The sequence below is a fragment of the Athene cunicularia genome (genome assembly GCF_003259725.1).
Source record: "Athene cunicularia isolate RWA chromosome 17 unlocalized genomic scaffold, athCun1 chr17_part1, whole genome shotgun sequence".
Taxonomy (NCBI): Eukaryota; Metazoa; Chordata; class Aves; order Strigiformes; family Strigidae; genus Athene; species Athene cunicularia.
Genome location: NW_020799122.1, coordinates 11,799,296 through 11,821,909, shown reverse-complemented (window position 1 = coordinate 11,821,909; position 22,614 = coordinate 11,799,296). Strand labels below are relative to the sequence as shown.

At 41.4% G+C, this 22,614-nt stretch overlaps 1 protein-coding gene across 7 annotated transcripts in view; it reads right to left on the bottom strand.

Moving 5' to 3' along the window:
• EXD3 (exonuclease 3'-5' domain containing 3) overlaps nucleotides 1-22,614 on the bottom strand; it is a 288,705-nt gene that overhangs the window by 162,748 nt on the left and 103,343 nt on the right. For all 7 annotated transcript variants that reach the window (XM_026860473.1, XM_026860475.1, XM_026860474.1 and 4 more), the window contains exons 6-10: nucleotides 22,483-22,536; nucleotides 21,800-21,939; nucleotides 20,879-20,979; nucleotides 13,742-13,815; nucleotides 10,964-11,002 (exon numbers count right to left, since the gene is read on the bottom strand). In XM_026860473.1, the coding sequence (XP_026716274.1) occupies nucleotides 10,964-11,002; nucleotides 13,742-13,815; nucleotides 20,879-20,979; nucleotides 21,800-21,939; nucleotides 22,483-22,536 (408 nt within the window). The remainder of the gene's footprint in view (nucleotides 1-10,963; nucleotides 11,003-13,741; nucleotides 13,816-20,878; nucleotides 20,980-21,799; nucleotides 21,940-22,482; nucleotides 22,537-22,614) is intronic.

Below are 22,614 nucleotides of genomic sequence, written 5' to 3'. Positions count from 1 at the left end.
GTGCCTCCCCCTGAACTCCCTTTCTCACAATTGTTGCAGAGGTGTCTTCTGAATTCTAACCTAACCCTGGCCCCAGAGTTGCTGAAATATTATTCATCCCAGGCATCAGCAAAGGACCAAAGACTTGTTCTGAATACATAAGCCACACAGTTTTGATATGCTTCCAGATTTCTCACACCTCTTGGTCCCACGATGGCAGGCTGGAGATATTTTCTGGGAGCATTCCAGCACTTGGCAAGGCTGAAGATGAATGAGGATGGGGAAATTGGCCAAACTCTTTCAGAGCACAAAGTAGTATGTTACTTATCACAGTAGATGCTTTGTCTAAGTCCAATAACACAGTACACTGAAGACAAACTGGCAACCCTTATCTTCCCAGTGTATTTTGAAGTAGTATTTATCTATCCGCCTTTTGTCATTATGTCACACACACATGGACAAAGTGTCACTGAGGCAAATGGCAAATTGTGCTCTCCAGTTTAAGAAGGTAAGGGCTCCCATCATATACTACACATTAGGTGACCTGCACTGGTACTGACATTGAGCCTGGTCCTCGTATGACCCAACATTAACTTCTCTGGTCTTTCAAGCCTAAGAAGGTTTATACAATTGGCAAGCACTTTCATTAACTTTTCTACAAAATTCACCATTACTTAAGTCTGTTTCAGTTTGTAACTTGAAGCATGGAAGCCCACATGAGGAAAATTTGACATCCTGCTAAACTGTGAGGCTGCCTGAAGGATTATTATCAAACGTGATTATTCCAAAATCCTTCCAAATTATTCCAAAATTCCAAAATCAAGCAGAAGTGTACAACATCCACTCGTACTACAAGATCTGTCTGCAGGAACTCCACTCCAGCTACAAAAGCACAGCAAGGGACCGCAGCGACAGCCGCACGCTGCCAGAGCCTGACACCATTGTGGGGACAGGAACAGAGAACTAAAGCACTGCTTTGGTGCAGGACTGAGAGAGCTGCAAATGTGTAAAGAGGAAGAGTCTGCAGGAATGAAACCACTGTCGCTGCATCTCCACCACTGCTGTTAAATGAACTCACAGGATTACATTTTGTTTGTCAGGATGTTCATCAGCTGAAGCCACCATGACGCCTTCCCATTTGTTTTGGGTAGCCCTAATATTAACACTAATGAGCTAAACCAGTATACCAAATAACGCAACCAATCACTCAATTAAATGTTCCCATACCTAGTCACATACATAATGAGAATTCATATGCTCCATCTTCCTTTCCAAAAAGACAAGGAATTCTACCATATTTACTCCTCGGTGGAGCAGAGGATTTACTGCTCAGGTCCAGCCTGTGTCAGCTCCACATGGCCGATGCAGACTTTTCAGGAGGAAGGAAAAGGAGATGGGGTAAAAGCCTCAGAAATCTCTTTCTCATTCTCTCCCTGCTCCATTCTTCCTGCTCAGGTCAAATTCCAAGATATAAGGCTGAGCAACAAAGCAGGAATCTCCTGTTACTTGGTCCTGGCTCTGAATTATTTTAACAGTTTTCTAGGGGTCCTCCCATACCAGGACGTATTGTTACTCTGCCAGCACTTATTCCTGATATACGGCAATTCCCCTCACATCTGCACTTTTCTTGTGGAAATAGCTCCATGAAAGGTTCTTACCTGTATCACTGCCTTAATTAAGAGGCCTGTCAGCTGTGAAGTGGAATTAACTTAAAATATGACTGCCAAAGAACAGAAGCAGAAAGCTAATTTCTTTGTTTTGTTTTTAATGCAGGCCTTAGCTTTACTGACATCAGACTTCTTGGGTCTCTTCTCCGCTGCTACTGCTTCACTTCTAAGCAGGTTTGTGAGAGCTCATTGTGAGAGCTGCCTTTGCAAGTCCTTCTCCAGGCCATGCTGAACTCCCCAGTGATGCTCATCAGGGGCTATTTCATTCATCTTCCCAAGCCTTGCTGTGCCTTGTATTCACACCTCGTGCTCTCAAAATCTCTGTTTATGGATCTGTTCCAGCCCAGGCTTGCTTCAGGATATTTAGGAACTTGGTTTTAGGGTCTTTTCTCTCTAAGAACATGCTAATGTGGCATTCCCAGCAGGGGTCATTTTTCTATTTACTAAAGTCTTCAAAGTGAATAAGCAAAAATCTTGACGATGGAAATACTTGCTCAGGAGCACTCACTCTTTCCACCATTCGTCTATGAAAAATAGATGCCCACAGGAAAAACATGGGTTACCACTTATTTCTACTTTGCCATGCACAAACCTCATCTGGCTCATAGCCAAAGCAATAATAAGTATCTTTGCAGGATCTTTACCAAAAGCAAAAGTTGGCAGTAGATTTTTCTGTCCTTTAATCTCTTTTGGTACATTTAAACTCCTGGTGGTTTTTGTTCTGAAGGAGAAATGCTTGAGAAGGTGGACTGAATGAACTCTGAAATTCACACCCTGGCAAACTGGACTGATTTCCTAAATCCATAATTACAACATTCCTCAGAGATATGCATTCTTTCAGAGCGAACAAGGGAAGATTAGTTTCCTGTTTCTTCCCATTTACAAGACTTCACCATCAAGAAGAACTTTTTTTTGTTTCTAAACAATCCTCTGTTTATGCGGTTCTCTTCTTGGCAGGGAACTGGTGAACTAATCTCACCTAAAAGTATAATACAGCCAAACTATCAATTGCAAATAGTCTGACTACCTTTGTGCAAGGCAGCTGATTTTAATCCAACATCTTTAGAATCCAACATCTATCTGTGGCAGCACTCAGACAGGTATCGATTGATTACAGGGTTTTTAAATAATCTGGGATGATTATTGAATGACCAGAGTTTTACTGCTGGCTGGATAAGAACATAGAGTGGATCTGTGCATGGGTGTGAATATGTACAAGGCCTAAGACTTTAGTAAAACCAGGCCAATGTAGCCCCCTACACCTACACATCCCCAAGCACACAGAAACTACCACAGGGTAAGTGTGTTGCATTGTCTCATGCCACAGAACTGCCATCTCCCAGTTGCAAACAGAACACATACCTGTCAATGACTTATTTGCTTCCCACTTTTGGAAAAGCAGTGAATCCACCCTCTCCTTCTGTGCTGACATGGGAAGAGCAGGCAAGCTCCGTGTCCCATCCCCTTTGCCTTTCCCCATTTCTTCTGGACATGCCAATGTCAGTGCTCAGTGGGGTTCCCTTTGTCTTGGAGCAAAAGGAACATAAGGATTTGTTTAAGTGAGACTGTCCCCACTTTTACTTTGTGGTATACAATCCCACAGCTGAAGCAGTCTGGAGTCGGTAACAGGTATCCTGGAAACTATTAGACTCCTGATGTAGCTTTTAAGGGCCTGGCATATTCCATATGTTCCTAAAAGGTTTTGGATGATAGTCCTTCCTATATTTTTTCCTGTTTCTAAGATGTCTCTCCCATTTGGCTGAATTAAACATACCACCAGGGCACATCAGTTCATTCTAACAGCTTGCTGATGCTCTTAACTCTTTAATCTAATACTGACCTCTCAACCTACAGCCATAAGCCAATTAGCCTCTTTTTTATACCATATCAAATCTCTTTCTGATGAAGTTGTGCTTTCAAATGAATGCATGCTAGTGACAGAAATGTAATTATACTGCTTAAAAGCAAGCTAGCCCTGTCTGATTGCAGGGTGTTTAAAGTCAGAAAACATCTCTAACATACCAAAAAATTTAAAGGGGATTGTTTTCCCCAGTGTGTTCTCTCCAGTTTTGTCTCTTCACTCTCCAGTAATTAACATGTGTGCACATAAAGGCTCTTTGACCAACAACTTTTAAAACTGAAGTTCTGAGATTTCAAAGGAATTACTTGCCAATACTTCACTGAAGCAGAAGACAGATGCCCAGCTCCCAGAACCTTCTGCTGAATCCCCAGAGCTTGGCCCTGTAGATCCACACTTAAGTAAATGTGTGCTCATTTTCCAAAGTTATTCAGTGAACACATCATCCGTCATTTCAGAGAAATTGTTTGCTGATTTAAAACATTTTTAACATTGTTGACAATTTTATAGATAGTACAGGAAAAAATTACAGTTTTTCTTAGCTTCTTTGTACCTACTGTAAAATTCTACCAGAATTCATTAGTATGATTGCGCTTGACCACCATGTATTCATTTAGAAATGGCTGGATTTGTTGTAAATAAAACTACCATAATTTTCATTGGGCACACCAGTCCTCCAGGTCTTACAGAAAAGAATACTCTCTAAGTCATGCAGGAGATACATGGAGTTATTTACATTTAACTGCATATATCAACCTTTGGTAGACTTTTCTTTACATAGTAAGGCATGGAACATACCGTCTGATTGGCTTTTCCCATGTACTTCTCCCACAACAGCTGTGGGTTTGTTAAATGAGAAGTTCCTATTTCTTTTAGATGAAGAGTGCTAACTTCATTAGTACAGATGCATATTTTACAGCTCTCTATCCAGAAAGCAGAATGTAACTGAAGAATTACATTATGCTTTTCCTGAGACAGTCACAGATGTGCCTGTTTTCTGCATCATCCCTATTAGTAATTGCTTTTGCTTTGCAGCTCTGGTGTTATTTCAGCTATCAATAAATATATGACACCATTTACAAACCGAACTGAAAAATAGAAGGAAATCTATACTTTGCCTGCTACTTTTATTGTCCAGTTTTTCCATGGTTTAATATTCCCTTAGGTACAATATACTTTTACACCACATTGTGGCTATATGTTCTCCTCAGAGACCTCCAATACGAATAGTAAATCTAAAGAAAAAGGCATGGGGCAAAAGCAGAGGGATTGCCAAAACACTCCCACCACCATTGAGCTTCTGGTCAGTCCCTGAACAGGGAACAAAACACAGGAAAAGGAATGAAAGGAGCAATGGGAGCAACAAGTGGACGCAGGGGGAAGAAAGACTGCCAGTTCCCAACTGATAGAAAGCAATTCCCTCAATCTGGGCTTCACAAGACAGATACCAGATCTTAAACCTGTCACTGGTCCAGGTCTAAATACCATCTATTTTGCAAAAGGGAAATGGAAAAGAAAAAAAAATTCTCTTTTTAAAACAGCAGCTGTTAGGAAGCTGCTTAAAGTTGTGGAAAGATAAATGCAATTCTTTAGCAGATAGCTTAACAGGCAAACTGCAGGCAAAATAGAGACAAGGAGTAGCTTCTGCATATTTATATACACACCTATACTCAGAGCTACCTGGGCTCAAGTGGGACAGCTCCTTAGCTCAAGTACCCTGTTGCAGCAACACTAGTAGAATCATGAAAATTTATTTCAGCTGATGATTCCTCCCTGAGACTTTTAAGGCCAGAAGGAACAAAAGCAATCACCCGCTGGTTCTAATTTCCTGCTAAAAAAGAGGCCATAAATCCTAGCAAGGGACTTCACACAATGGCTGGTTAAACTAGTTTTGGTTTCTACCTTCCAGGAAAACAGCCAGTCTAGATTTGACGTCTGAGTGATGAAATCCATTATAACCCTGAATAAACAGTTCCCTCAAACACAGAGTGAAAGATAATTTGACATGCAGACTTATACCAAAAGACATGTCATTTATTAATCACCTCCTTCCATTTGCATTGCACAGATTGCTTAATATCTGTAGGGAATTAAGTTCCTTACACTATAGGGATGTTGCTGTACTCAAAACAATCAAGTCAATTTAAAAGTTTGCCTAAACTCAGGAGTCCTAGGGAAGGCCACTAGATGTGGATATTTGCAAAGTGGCCTTTTTGACCTCTTGTCCTTATTAAAGATTCCCCAGAGCAGGATTACTGGCCAGGTGTTCTGGCCACAAAAACTTAAAAAAAAAAAATTGCATTCTGCCCTTTAGAATCCCCTTAAAAATTACCTCCTTGAGCATATCAATTTTATTCCAGAGGTAGTTACATTTTAATTGAAGTCAAAATGGTCCTGCACAGAAAAGAGTGCATTAAGATCTTGGAATCAGTCATTGAGGATGTTTGCCATTTAGAAATTAATTGGTTAAATAAATAAGATTACATCAACTCCTTGCTGTAGTGTAAGATGATTTACACCTATTAAGGACCAGGAACTGTCAAAGTTTTTCAAATGTATTACACACAAAGGAGGGCACTTTTATGCCTTCTGTTCAGGCAGATTTCTTAATATTATCTGTAAAGTAGCATAACAACCCTAGAATTTTAGTGGAACTAGGTTTATACATGTGCTACAAATCACTAGCATCTCACCCCTGGTCACCCAGAGAATGAGCTGGCACAGTGTTTGATTTTCATGGCCAGAAATTTTAAAATAAATAAGTTATCTCATTGTCACAGCTGGAGAAGGAGAGGAGATTAGCCACAGCCTCTCATAGCGCTGAACATGGTGAACAGCTGGCTCCAGGGTTCATCCACTTCATTCTCATGCAAGTTCATAGCAGACTGAATAGCTGCAAAATGAGGGCCTGAAAAAAAACATGGGCCTTTTTTCTAGGTGTTGTACCCCTGTACCTTTCTCTCAAGGCACATGTGCCAAAATGAAGGACTGAGAGGTTCCAACCATTAGCTGGCAAAGGTCTGGCTGATGAGCCACAGCTCACAATGAGTGCCCAAAGCTATGCAGGGCAACAGCAATTCTCGTCCTCCGTCCTTGCTTTTTCTCAGAATGAGCCTTGGTGTGCTTTTTTCGCCCGAAAACGTGTGTATTTGCACGTCTTTTCAAATACCTCTGCTTTTTCTGAGCATTAGTTTTGGAAGGGTTTAAGATTTTTACATTTTAGAAACTAAGGGACAGTTTTCCCCAGGCAAACCCTTAGCACAGGAAGTTTTTTGGTTTAGCAACAAAAGGCCCTTTGCCTCAAGGTCAGTAAAAGTGTAAGTACCCTTTCTACCACTTCACTGTCCCAGGCACCTGCAAAACAGGTGATTGTAACACTGACAGTCCTAAATAAACTAATGGGTTTTAACCCTGATCAGCACCGACTCTAGTTATTGCCCCAAACGAAGAGCTATGTTGCTGTGCACCATCACCCTGTTCCACTCCACGGGAAAAGGAATTTCATAGCGGGAAGTCCAAACAAACACATGTTTACTTCTTGGGCCAAAGTACCCTGAGATAACATTTAAAACTGCACCAACTACTTAGCTCTGCTGCAGTCAAGATATTCCCTGCAAAAATACTCCAGACATTAGAATCATTGAGCAAGTGTGTGCCTTCTGGGCTCTAACAGTTCAGAAATACATTCTGTCATTCCCCCTGCACAACTACTCCAGCATCTCCTTGTCAAGCTGAGACTGTGTCCTGGGGGTGGCACCAGGCACATCCCTCACATCGATAGGCACAGCTCCCATGTGGAACAGACCAGACTTGAAGGGGGGTGGGTAACTCCACACCAAATGGGTACCCAGGCACTGATCAACCAAGCGGAGTCTATAAGGGCACAATTGTAAGATCACTCCCAAAACATTGGTGAGAACATTGCACGCTAAAAGCGGTGCAGCAAAACACCAGATCCTTCTATTGCCAAGCCCTCTGTTAAACCAGGAGAATTTCAGGTTACCAAAACACAGGTGTCTGGTGTTATTTGAGATGTCCTCGGGCTTCAGCTGCCACCTGCTGAGGGAGTGCTCCCCGGTAGGTCCTATGTCATACTGCCAACCTCGTGCAAGTATCTCAGATACTATCTGACATCTAAAACACTGGCAGAGGTGACATTTGCAATCAGAGTTGCTTCCTTACTATGCTCCTCATAGATATTATTGTTCTATGTGTGTTCACTTTTTAAAAGCTTGGCAGATGATTGAAAAATGCCTTCAGTGCTTTTTTGTCTCAGAGTGATTCTGTACTGCAGCATTTCCAGGGAAAAATCAGCATTCAACAAGCCCCTCTTCCTGCTGACCCAGTGCTCTCTGCAGGCGCGGGCAGGACGACCCTTCCTGAACGCATCTCATCAGTGCCCTGCCTCGGCTGTTCTGTGGTTGCTCTACCCAATCCTACCATCGTTATGCAGCTGATTAAAGCTATGAAAAATATGAAGTATGCAGAAATGGAAGCAGAACAGCACAAAGCAAAGCATACAATTTGCTCATGCCCTGCCTCTTTTTTCCTGCCTATCTGCCATCAATATCCTACACACCTTCCCCTCTGCTTGTGAAGACAGGCACTCTCCTGCATGTTTCCATACATCTCAGAATCAGTAAGGCAAGCTAATGAATAGCAATGCAGCTGGCACTGTGCAAGAAGAGTACTATTCCCCTCCCTCTGCCCTCCAGGTATCTCTGCTTAGAGAAGGTGATACAAACGGTAGCTTTCCTCCTGGGCTAACCAGGCTTGCCAACAGGCAGTTGTGATGAGGGTAGTTTCTCTAGGATATGAAGATGTTTTGATCCCTTTGCTTTCCCTCCTGCCTCCTCTGCCTGCACAGCCACAGCCTGGACAGTGCAGGCACTGGCAGGCAGAAGGGGCAAAACCAGTTTGCTACAGGGCTGGAAACAGGTTCTGTTGGCCCCACAATTAACTATGGAGTTTCTGCCTTTTGTAGCAGCAGTCAGGCTCACACCTTCAATTCATCCCACAGGGCAGGAACAGGAAAATTCCGTACTTGTACTGCTCAGGGCAAACAAAAAGAAATACCAGCCCAGAAATGTCTATCGCCTGCCATACCTAAATGGCACAGCTAACTCCACTGAACAAGGAGAGACACCACTTTCAGCAGGGCTCTTCATGTCTCTGTAATTTAAGTCTTTTGTTATGGCTGCAGGACAGAATTAAACAAAAATATAGTTTAAACCCATAAAGACTTTCAATCTCCTTGGACATAAAATTAGAAAAAGGATCCAAAAATTCAGACCAAGAGTTTGCTGTTGTGAAGTCTTTTGGGAGTGTTGGTTCCCATTCCCCCAGGTGACCCAGAGGGTCATAGGATGCATCCCACCCTCTGCTTCCTACCCAGCACAATAACCCTTTAATACTGCATCCCCTGGCAGAACTTGGGAGATACAAATTGTCTGTGACCCTGAACTAAACATATGAATAGGACATACAACACCAGTGACAACTCTCTCCAACTCCACAAGGAGCCTAATGGATTTTTTTTGTCAAAACATGTCAGGTCATAGGTGAAGCTCTGAATGGAAAGTTGAACCTTTCCTTCATGTAAAGCCCAACCTTTCAAAAATAATAAAGTCATCGACAACCTTAGTTTTTGCACCAAAACCCAAAACTTACTCAGAGATTCCTCCTTTGTAACTTCTCTTTTGATCAGTGCAGCCACACTGCCAGCAGCATGAAGCAGAAGCCTACCTGCACATGCAATTATTTTGGTTTCCTCCAGATGCACAGGTACAGATTCTGATCACTTTCAAGTGGTGCCAAGGCAGTAATCTCTGATAGCACTGAAAGTCAGGACTGATAACAGGCAAGTTTAAGCATTACTCGTGTGATAATTACATAGTTGTCAAAAATATATAAGTTGGCAGCACACAGAAAACACAAAGTTTGGAATACTTTGGGAAAACAAAGATGATCTGTCACAGTCCATCAAGCTGTTGAGCTCTGTAGTTGTCTAGGGAGTTGCCTTACCAGGCACCAAAGAAGCACTTTTCAGAGAGCATCTATTCCAAAGCCTCCTGTCTCCACAAGTGACTGACATGATCTGTAATTGTGTATGTTAACTGGGAGGTTTTTCCCACTATCCACCATAGCACCAACAGAAACTCCTTCCTGCGTACACCAAAGTATATCCAGAAATTGTGATGAAGATGTCTGCTACAGTTTCATGGCTAACCTCATCTTGGGTGTTGATCCAGCAAGGCACTTGTCCTGGCCTTTAAGCTTGTAAGACTCAAAGAGATCCCTGAAAAGTTCTTTCACTGGATAAATTCACAGAGATGAAGAGGCAAGACTCCTTCCTTTCCTGATAGAGTCTGACCTCTCACATGGGTATGATAAACTACACACGCAAGTTGAGTATTCACCACTGAAAACACCCAATAGGTTTAACAGTTGACATGAGGCACTACTTGGAATTTTATCAATTATCTCTGTCTTAAAAACCACATCCTTATGCCTTTTGAATTGTTCTTTTCCCTGCTGACCAATGAAAGAGAGAAGAACCATCTCATGTTTAAAATGCAGTCATTCTGCTGGTGTGTACAGTGCCTAAGATCTCAGATGCATGAGATCATTAGTTGTTGGACTGGCCTGTTACCACCCAAAGGCCCACACTGACCATTGAAATGGATTTTCAGAGGAAGACTCTAGCTGATGGTTGGAAATTTTTCATGGCTGCAGAATTCAAACTGAGAGGAGTCACTGGAAAGGAGTAAACACTCACCATGAGGTTGCAGTTCCATAGGGATATCATGGGCACATAAATAATCACTAATGGTTTGTCACAATGGAATTTCTTGATATTTCATTGTCACATATGTATTTATTGTCGTATCAGGCCAGAATATAGATGCCTGAACTCTCCCATTTATAGACCAAGAAAAAAAAAATACTGCTACCCTTCTTCCTGTGTTATTAAAATTACATGTGTCTGACAGCACAAGACACAGAAATCACAATATCTAACAGTCACCTAATAAACCTGTTGAAACTTATTAGAGTAGAGCACACAGAGGGAAACTTTTGTCCTGATGTACTCCCATACCTGGTTAGCTGCCTGAACAGAACTCCCTTTTCCCTGCTCCTTGTAATTAATCAACACAAATATTTGTAGTGTTCACTTACAAATAAGTGCATATAAGTAAAAGAATGTACGTGATAATCTTATCTAAATGCTCCAGCCAAACCAGAGCATTTTTAAAGACATAACAGGAATTAAAATCTAAATTTTCCCCCTTGCTTTTCCCCGCATGTACAATTTTGCTATACGCTTACAAAGTTATGAGGAAGTGCAAAACTGTAATAGTGGCCCTACAATATCCAGAGCTGGATATTCTGAACATTTTAAAAATCTCCAAGCAAATACCACTGAGAAAATGGTAGAGAGAAGGAAGTCCATACTCACCTGAACATGATCTGTCCAATTCTCCTGAGTCATGGTTTTCTGAAAAGACAAAATTACTTCTGAGCCATCTTAGAAAAGGGAGAATGTTACATACAGCAAGCTGAAATTTAACACACCATCTTACACACTGGCATCGACTGTGATTGAGGAATGCATTCTGGAGCACACAGGAGACCTCTGCTTCTCATATGTCAGCAGCCAGGGCATGGCAGAAAAACACAGCTGATATGAAGTAATTCAGACAACCGTTACACTACGACACATACGACAAAAATATTAATACGTAATCAAAAGTACAAAGGCAGTGGCAGGCTCTTACCCAGCAGTAGCCCGAACTCTCATTATTACCTCGAGCTGTGTCCTGGGCTCATTTGCAGAGAACTAACTACCTTCACATGGCTTTGCAAAGTGCAGCAGCATTTCTGAATGCCTCAAAGCTCACATGGTGCTCTTGCTATGACAAAGACATCACTAAACAAAGCTGAAACAGGCCGTTGTCTGGTGGAATGCATGGATCATTGCTGTTGCCTTTACCTCAAATTTGCAATATGTCCAGAGACTGTTCACCTCAACAGCTAGCCTAGTGGAGAGCCATCCCCATCGGCTCCAGTAAAGGAAGTGATCTCAGGGATCATCTGCAAGGCTGAGCCTTCAGTATACAAAACCACACACTTTTCTCAACAGCCAAGTCATGAAAAATCCTCTGGAATCATGAGGTCTGAGAAACTGGTAAATTAATATCGCCATTCCAATGTAGTTCAGACCCAAATCTGGGGAGAATCTTGGGATGGGACCTACTCTCCACCCCACCAAGAACACAGGCTGCATGAGACTGATCAGCCACCGAGGCTAGAGCCTCACCCGCACTTCTAGCAGAGGTAACAGTGATTACTAGTGCCACTTTTATGGAAAGGTACAAGAGCAAACAGTGAGTAAGAGCCTCAGAGAAAACATCTTTGAGATATACAAGCATGTCTTTTAAATACTAGTGAAATAAAGGAGCCATTTAACCAGACCTACTACACATCTGAGAATGGTAAACAGAGACGACCAAAGAGCTCTCAGAAGAAGGGAATGTGTCCAGAAACAGCTGCCAAATGTACCTTAATGGAAGTAAATGGCCAGCTCAGATACTCCAAATACTCCAAAACAAAGGAAATGGAAGGCCAGAGAGAGCAGAACACCAGATCACGAATCCATTCCACTCTGCTAAAGAAATACACATGGATAAATGCTTCCTACTCTCTCACTGCAGATGACCAAGAATGATGTCATCCAACATTAAAGCTTTGAGATGCAGGATGCTGAATGCTCAATCCCCCCAGGTCTCCTGTCAGTGGATCTGGCAGGCAGCAAAGACAGGTCAGAGGCTTCACTGATGGATCGGGAGTTCTTGGAAGCTGAACTGGATGTGCCACAATGGCGTGATCAGATCCCCACCACTCAATCCCATCTTCATGTTCAAAGTACTGGGGGGTGGGCGATCAGAAAAAAATGCATGCTTCTGTCTTCTTCTGTCAGAATATCACACGAATCCTCTTTTGAACAAAAGAACAGACACTTCTGGTGGAGGTGTCTCATTTCCTGAAAACTGTCTCTCTGAAAACTGGATCAATAGTACCATAGGAACATCTGAACAACCTGTTGAGCTCTTTTAAAACTCTGTTTAAAATGCTTCTTGTATCTACAAGGAGAAAGTTTCTATGAACTGCAGATGAAATACCACTCCATGTTTGGCAAATACAGATTGATAGTTCAAAATTCAAGAAATGGCAAAATTTTGCTATGATATTCAGTGGCTTGTGGTCCTTGACCTTCACTGTCCAACTGATACACCTGGATACAACAAGTGCAAGCTGTTTTTTCTAGAAGAGGCAAAACAAAACCTTACTCTCAGCTGGTACAATCTAGAACTCTAGGCACAGTACAGTGATGAATCAAGACCATCAAAGAGAAGCAAAATTGTCCTGTTAACAATAAACGTACTCCTCAGTGCAGTGTGCTCAAGAGCATCCAAAAGGCAATGACGGCTCTCTGCACTCACGAGAGGGAAGAAAAGACCACAGTCAAGTAATTCTGCAGCCAACCTCCGAGCTGACTCCTAGAGACCTGCTCCTCAGAAAGAATTAATGGCATCTTCTTATTTCTACAAGCCCTCGGTGCCAGGGCAAGTAAAAGTAAAGTTAGTTCAAAGAGTGGTTCCAGAGCTCAAAGTAAGTCCATTTTGCTCAGCGTAACAAGGCTGTTAGCACAAAAAAATCTTCTGTGGCAGGTTTGGGCCATACCTATCACAGCCAGGCCACAAGTACCAAAGCAAAGTGCATATAAAGAACTCAGTAACGTGGAATGCTTAAAACTAGTTTTCTTTAAAAAAACACAACACGCAAAACCCCAAAAAATAAAACCACAAAAAAATTATTTAGTCACTCTGCTCCTGCTTATTTCGGATTTCTGCAAGAAAGTGAACGTATGCAGAGTGCACCCTGACCTACCTGCATGTGTCTCAGATCACTGATGAGGATGCTGAGGTGAACAAGCATCCAGCTCTGAGCAATCATGACATCCAGTCATTAGAGTATGAATGGACACATAAACTATTCAGTCACAGAAAAAAACAGGTCCAGTGGCAGATCCAATGCATTTCTATGCAATAATAATCACAATGAAAACTTGCTCATATATGATCAATACATTTCAACCACATAAATTGCATTATTCAAAAAGCAAAAGAAACAAAAAGCCTCATTCACACCCATGCCACACAATACAGAAACGTACCTCAACAAACCTCTTGTAAAAGAGGTAATTCAGAGTTCTCAAGTGCCGCTGATTTATGACATTAGGGCAGAGAGCTAAAAGAAGGAAAAAGACATTTAGTTGAACTTCCTTGAAGTTTTATTGTCTAGACATTACATTTTTCCTTCCCCAATTTCAAACTCTGTATGTGGAAGGCAGGATGCCATCACACTTGGAACAATGACAGACAGACACACACATTGTCATCTTATCTAAACTATAAACTTATTTACACTTTCAACCATAATTAGAAATCATAATCCTTGGCTACTGATATCTCTGGTTCTACCACCCTTGAATGATAAGATCCACTTGTTAGTTCAATATGTTCCACAGTCAATGACTTCACACCACCTCTATGTCTCTAGAGGCTGCATTCTTTCTGATTTAATTGGAACCTGTGCTGTTAATCCATTAAAGCAGTTTTGAACATGTTACTCAGGATGTAAACTTGTGGCTAAAGTTTATTGGATAAAATATATATCCCTGAAAGAGACTTCATATACATACAAAGAGGGAGGTGACTATTGTTTTGCTGAGCTAGCAAGCAACAGTTGTTGTTATTATTTTTATTACTGTCATCTTCATTAGATATGTCTCATTACAACTGCAAAAAACAAGACCTTCACATAGCAATGAGAGATAAATGCAGAAGATAAAATACATTAACTAGGATTAGCATATGTATCTGTCAGTTCTTGCTAGATGCTGATATGCACGTACAGGGAGAGAATTAACCAAAGCCTTCACTGGGGTTTCAGTGGCTAAAACCATCATGCACGTAGTTGGAAGGAGCAGAACCAGCAATCAGAAATGGTAACATAAAATAGTAAAGTGAAAATTCTCTGCAGCCTCCCTTGAATCAGCATACACTGGGAGGAACTAGTGTTACCAACTCAAAGGGCCTTGGAGCTTACAACTCTCCATGCCCCACACCACAGCATGGTGAGGATTCAACTCTGAGAGAATGAAGAAAGATCTCTGAATACCAGACCCTGGAATCAGGGGGATATGAACTGATGCACCATTGGTTACTGCAGCTTCTCAGAGTCTCTTGAAGCATCACTTCATAATTTGTACTTTTCCATCTCAAATAGAAATGTTTAAAGCTGATATTTCAATCTTCCACAGTATGACAACATATCCTTGCTGTCAAATCTGAGGAAATCACTGCAATTATCCCACAGGATATTATCCCAATAAATACAGTGATCTTTCCTCTGGATATTAACCCAATGTCTGTAGGAAAGAGCATCAGCTCATATGATGACACTTTAAAGAAGGTAAAACAAACATCAAAATTAATACTATTACCACCTGAATTAAAGATTTCAAAGCACTTCAGAAAGAAACACAACGTGACTGCTCTAGGCCACCAAAAAGATTCACTGAACATTTTCTTCTGTGAGCATCTGGAGGAAATATCCAATGCACAGTATTTGACAGAACTGAGGGATTCTAAGTGCGCAGCTATCTGTGCAGAAAGTAGGACAAAGGAACACAGATGGACTGAACATTTTTGAGGGCATTAGTGACATTTTATATTCTGATAGACCAAAGGAACTGAGTTTGAATCCAGTTTTCTATATTTTATTATAAAAACAGATTGAAACAAAAAATTAATTGAAAATGTGAGAATGAAAGGTAACTTGATAAGAGACAATAAAATGAAGAATTCAAAGCTCTTAAGAAAAGGAAGAACAGCAAAATAAAAACAACAAAATGGAGTTCAATAAACACAGAGAACTAGCAGGTAAGATTTCATGTGAAAATAATTTATAAGGGGAAAAGGACTTAAGAAGAGCTGGCAATGGAAAAATTAGAAGTGAAGTAAGACTAACTGCTAAATCAGAAGCTTTTATTGACATCAAACACCAGAAGGAAGTTAAAAGAATGTGGAAACTGGATTACACACATACAAAGGAACAGCACAAACACACAAAATCAGAAAGCCCAAAGTAAAATGTGAAATGCATGTACCAAAAGCCATAAAGGCAAAAGAAATTCCAGATAGCCTTTTGGCAAAAAAACCCACCAAAAAACCCAAAAACCCCACAAAAATCTAATGGCTGGGCTAGAGAAGAACTCGCATAGCTTGTAGAGGAGATGGTAAACCTTTCAGCTTGAAGGTCTTTACGAATAGGTTCCACATTCCATGTATATCAGAAATGACAGCAGGAGCTCCTTTGGCTTTGGGGCAGGAGGGTGACACAGGTGGTACTGCACAGTCTTTGCCAGATCTCTTCCCTGCAGTTTCATGACCATCTACACCTTATATTTGTAGAAATCAAAGTGCATCAGGGCAGACCAACTCAAGGTCAAACACTTAGCTGAGTGAACAGGAGTCTGAACTCCAATCTCCTGAGCCAAAATCAATGTTCTGTTGGATCAGAGTAAAAGACAACGTCCTCAGCCTTTCAGAACAGGCCCCATCCTTCTATTCGGTGTTTGTATAATGGGGTTTTGGGATGATGACTGAGCTGTGCAGCACGAGTGAATATTACAATACTATGAGAGCACCTCTTTGGGCATGTGTTAACTCTTAACCTGAAAAGAGTGCTTCATCTGAACTACATTTTGCATCTGGGACTGACTCAGAAGCAAAAAATCCAGTCTGCTCTCAGCCATTAGCAGAGAGTTAATGGCTATTAGCAACAGAGAGGAAGTAAAAATGAAATCTATTTGTCATCCAGGGTATGAAACCCGCAATACACACTTATTTCACTCATGTAGCATTGGTGAGACATGTCTGCGGAATATTTTTAGGTGTGGTGCGTGGCTACCACTCCCAGGTGATACGCAGTGCCTCCTGAGCTGGGATGTGGACCCAATCCTCTCTTTATACTGCCCTGAGAGCTTGACTTCCATTCACAATGAGCCTCCTTCACCCTGTCCTGGCAGAACAGAAGGTCCCAGACAAAGCATACTTTGTCTGGGGACAAAGTAAAGGAGCCTTTTTTTAATAAAATCAGGGTACCTGAAACGCTATAGGCTTTCACCCTGGTATTGCTACAGACTACTGGGGAATCTGATGAGAAGCGAGCTGTGCATTAGTCTCTCAGTATATCATGAGATTAGTCCCTAAGTGTGAATTAGTGGAGGGTAAGGCAGGATTCAAGAAAACCTTTTTTTGTTGTAGCCTCAAAGATTCAGTAGTGCCTCTCATAAAATGTTCTGTGCCTCTACAGATCAGGGTCAGCAGTCCTCAGCAAGGAAGGTGAAACAGCAGAAGCCCCAACTACCCCCAAATCCCTGAGCTACCTGCTAGTTTTGCTGTCTGGAAGAAGAACAGAGAGCACAAGGGTTTTGATCTGCACCTAATGAAAAAAAATGCTATACTGTGGTCTTTAGACATGTGTCCAGATATGATGAATTAATGCTCAGAACTTCAAGGGTGATATCAGTTTTTCCAATGAAAAGCTTGGAGCTGCTGGCCAGCTTGTCTGGGTCTAGATCAGATCATATTCTGCTGCCTGTACTTCAGTAGACAAAATGGTAGCTGGGAAGGTAAGGGCCAGGAAGGACCTTGGCACATTCAATCCCCTTCTCCTTCAGCACCTTGACTCTGCAGCCTCTGCAGCCCCAGGAGTGGATGGCTCCTATCATCTGATGTCTAAGCCTAGAGGTTCTTCTCAGTCAAAGTGCTATGTAGAGATGTGCTGGTATTTAACATGAGAGCTAAAAAACTGAAGGAAAATCACCATGGAAATAGGGGGAAACAATCCTTGTAAAGCAAATGTAAAGGAAATTAATAACCTTCTGCTCTGTTTTAATGCAGAAAGGGTAAAAACATTTAAAATTTCCTCCTTCCAACTCTACTCCTGTAAACAGTCATTCCGCTCTCTCTAACACTGCATCTTTTGCAAGTGCCTAGTGTAGAGTCCCACGAGTCCCTGCTGGAGCTCTCCCTGGTGACTGCCCTGTGATGTGCTCGCTGAGCTCGCAGACCTGATGAAGTCTGAGGACAGTTGTGACTTACCTGAGCAGAAGCACAGCCTGCTGAGCAGCCCTCGTCTGCCCTCTACTGCCCCATTACCAACGGAGTGATAACGCTTTATCTCACAAATCAGCTCTGGGACTTAATAAAAAAGATTCACACCAAATTGAAATTAAAGGTTAAACCAAAAATGTAAGATGGTGTCAAATGAAGAGAAACATTTCTCTTCGTTTATGCTAAAAAAAAAATATTTAAAGACTATGGTAAAAACATGTTCATAGTGTTCAAAACTTAAGCTAATTTATTACACTGCTACAGGATGGCAACTGTTAACTGCGCATTCAATTACCATCTCTTGTCTATCAACACCACTATTATCTGCTTTATTGTCACATAGGCACTAAGGCCCAATATATGAGGACAGTTGTACTTTTCAGAGTGTCTACCTCATACCCAATGAATTTTCAATGAAAAATGCCACTGAGCTCTCTGTGGCATACCGGCTGTGCAAAAACACTACAGAAAATAGACTCAAGCATTTAAAACCTAGGTAGGGTCTGTTCCTTCGTCTCTGACAACTGTTTTGACTGAAACCTCCATTTATAAATCTAAATCAATCTCACAGGCTCTTCAAAGAGTATTAAGTAAATAGCCTACAAAAGCTACAGGCTTGTTAAAGCAGAGCATACTGACCCATGTGTGAGAAAAGACTCTATAAACCTCAATTTCCTCAATCACATACCATTTCTGCCCAACTTCTTCCTTCCCCAGTGGAGCTAATTACATGGAATCTACACACAATTTATTGGGACACCTTTGGGACTCAGCAGAAAATCTTCCACTTAACATGCACTGTTTTGTGTGTTAATAGTAATACAGTTCAGAAAAAGGTCGACTAATCTAAGATGATAGCTTCTTTTTCTCCCCGAGGTTACAGATAAAAAGTTCTCCCTTTTTATATGGGGCCACCTCTTACCAGGCTCTGAAATTTAAGACTGGCAGTTCCAAGGAGTGTTTCAAATCTTAATGGCTGATCAACACCCAAGTTTTGCTTAGTAGTCAGTGAAATTTACTGTGAGTGTGTAAGAGTGAGCTTGGGTAGTGAAATATGAAAGTAGATTTGGAACTGCAAGAACTGAGTCACATACAAGTTTGCCTTCTCATACCAAGAAACCCTGTCCTCCTCCAGTCTCTCTCACCAAAAGCCACTTCCCTCTTCTGCTGCTGCTCTCAACCTCTTTCAGCGAGTAGGAGTCATGAGTGAATAGGAGATAGAAAGCAGCAGCAGACTGCGGCATCGAACAAGCCCACAATCAGGTTAGGTAACAAGAAGTGTGAGTTTTACTTCACTGCTAGTTTTTGGTGGAGCTCTTTAGAACAAGAGAAATGAGGGGGTTTTTTAATCTTTACATTTTACCTAATCTGCTTCCTTTTTGTACAGTCTTTCCTCACAGATTTACTTCCACTAAAGAATAGAGAAAGAACACCCAGAAATTCAAAGGAAGGGAGGGGAGAGAGGTGGGAAGAAAAGGAAAGCCACGTTATTCCAGCTGTCACCAATTCCCAATTCAGTTCAAGCAGGACAAGCACTAAGGCAGAAATTCCTCTGTAGGCATTCATCCCCTTGCAAAGCATTTCAAAGGAGAATAAGATGGCCAGTTTAGCAAAGTGTGAAGCCCTGCTCTGATTTACATGTGATATTACGTAAACAATAAACACCTACTTTCATACATGGGACTATGAGAGTCATCCAATACTGCTTTTAGCTGCCTCAAATCTGGCATCTTGTCTAAATCAGTAGTGCATATCCCCTCTCACATCAACAGAGTGGACAGCACCCTCCAGCAAGTGACTGCAGACACTGCAGTTTTTACAGGATAAATCACTCTTTGGAAGTGTAGGCAGGAATGGGATCTGTATCTTCCTCAAAGAACCTCCTCACCAGTGCATGTGTGCTGGAGACCAGCAAGATTTGGCCATTATTAACAGCAGCTTCAACACCTGGGACACCATCACAAGGCTGAGGCACACTACCATTCCAGAGAGAGCACCTGAAATCAACAGCTACTTGCTTCTCTCCTAGTTTTGTTGTTTTGTTTTTGTTTCTTTTTTTCCCTTGGGATTTTTCATGTGAACAGTTATATCATTTCATCTCCACAGTTAATATCATACCCTTGGTGGATCTTTCATATGGAAAGGGGGACCAACTCAGTTCTCTTTACAGATCATAAAAGACAATACAGCCTACTGAATGACCAACCTTGTAAAGGAGGAAAAGTTACTGAAGACTAGTAAACTCCTGGGAAGTTTTTAGATTTTAAATAAATCACCCTCCATATGTCTCAGCCTTCACACCAATGTGCTAAGTTAAATTATATTTACTTATCCTCCAGTGAGGGTTTGTAACGATTATCTTATTAATTTTTGAACACCAGTCTGAAGATGTGAAGATTAATATGCAATATACTATTGCTGCCAGGTGTAATAAACCCACAATTTGTGGTTAGAAAACACTTCTGAGTCCAAGAAAAGAGAGTTGTGTATCTTGGACTGATGATGGAAAGCTTTGCAGGGTAAAACCTAAGGTCCCAAAGAGAAGAAAAAAAGATCAACAGTCCCCACTGACAACCAAAGCAAAACAAAGCAGATTTTGTTAGATAACTGGTAGTGAAGCAGATCTATTCAGTGATGTAAAATGTGTTACTTTTCTCAGAAGGCTCAAAGAGCCTTAAAACTCCCTACTGCCAACCCTAGTTTATGCAAAGAATACAAAGGGCTGTGCAGCTCCTGATTCCCCAGGGTTATCTCTTCCCAGCTGATGGACCCGAAACTCAAGAAAACAGATCCCCAGATGAATAATGACTCGCCTCTTCTGTGAGTGGAACGGAGTCATAACTCAAAGCTGACGATCATGTGTTTATGTGGAGCCATTCTGAGGTCAAGATTTATTTCATATTATGGAAGAAGCAGTCTATTAGTCACAAGCACTTCATTCTTCGACAGCACAAAGTGATAATTCCCATAATTTACAAGCTTTGTTTTTCAATAACATTAATTAAACCCTGAAAATCCCCAAGATAAATTACAGCAAAGATTCCTTGCTGAACATGGAAAAAGACAAATTGACTTAATCTGTTCTTTATTGGTCAGATAACTCCATAACGTATTGCAATATCACATACCTGGATCTACGTTAAATCGGTCTAGGAGCCTGAAGACCAGCTTGCTTAGCATTTTGCGGTTAAATTTATCTGGTTTGTACCTGGACAGGCCTTGATATTGGCTGTAGGCAAATAAACAAAATCAGAAAGAAACATCTGTGGAATCCTCTAAAGTACGTTTCCCAAATAGTAGATATTTAACAGTAGAGGTGTCAGGGTTTGCTAGGTGTTGGCAAGAACAGTCCTCTACCTTTTCCATGTTACAGCAAAAAGCCAACAATACAACCACAGAAATTTCCCAGTCAATGACTGAAGCAAGTCCAGAGGCTTATTTTTAAAAGAAAGACAAAGCAAGAGTTTCCTTCTCATCTTTTTTTCAGAATTAAGACTGCAACTATTGCATCTACACCATGAGTTTGGCTGTACTGTTGGCTTTGTGACTGACAGGACATTTTCTAGTGAGAGGCAATTTATAAACTAAAACTCACACGACTATTTCATGAGCACATGAAGGTTAACCACTTGCATCTCTTGATTTTCTGCCACTTCATCACAGTATTATCTTCCTGCAAAACCTGTACAACCGATACTGAAACTCACCCTTGTCTGCAGCAAAGCACAAGAGTCTGATTGCTACAACCTCCTGGAGGAAGCTTTGATATTCTTATATTGCTAAGATCTACTGCACAGGTTTAATTCTGCACTCCTCTCTCCTGGCAGGAACTGAGCATCTGTCAATAGGAATGATACCTCTGTTTAATGGGCTGAGGTGTCTGGAAGATTCTGGCACAGACACCAGAATTTCCCCTTTCTCAGCTGAAAAGTAAATATATTGCACTCCATTACACTGAGAAATGATCTCAGATAGACAACCAGAGAACATACTGTTCTCTGACAGCAAGTTTGGCCCCAGCTGTTTAGAAAGTCAACAAGCGTTTCTACCTTGTGATGTCTCTGATATTAAAACCAGGTTCACACCACGTGTCCAGGATGTGCAAGAGCTTGCTCTGGAGCTCAGGATATTCTCCCACATAATCTTCCACCAAGTTTGTTTTATCTTGGAGCAGTAGTGGTGTACACATCTAGGAGAAGAAATTACATTGAAAGCACTGTGCCCTGCCTTTGATCACCATGTTCTGCAGACTGAGCGCTGCAGCAGACAGAGGCACAGAAAAGGTCCATGACACTGTGGGCTGACACCTGGCAGAGGGCTGTCCCATCCCTGCTGCTTGGACACAGCAAGCAAGTCACAAACCCCCTGCTTAATCAACCAGTGCTGTCTGAAGTGTGATGTGACATTTTCAACACAAATATTAACAAAGCTTCAAAACAGCAAAAGCACTAAACTCCATCATAGTGATAACCTTTTGTCAAGAACACAGCTGGAATTTTTTATAACAATGACTGCAGCTAAAAAAACCAGTCTGGTAAACTCTAATGGGGTCTAACAAAATACACTGTCATTTCCATAGATGTAAAGGTACATCAGCAATGCAGCAGTTACTTCTTGGGAACAAAGTAAAGCATCAAGTGAAAGGCAGTACAACTTGGAGAGCCTTGATGGATCTCCTGCTTAACAAAAGGTGGATCTGATGACAGAGAAGCCTGCAGAGGAAATGACTCACCTTCTCCACATCTTGATCTGGCTGTAATTTTAGCTTAATACTCAGTATGGCTGCCTAGAAAACACAAAAAGATGGTTATTTAGGAGAAGAACAACACAGTGGATGAATGGGAATTATTCCAAAGGGGAGTAT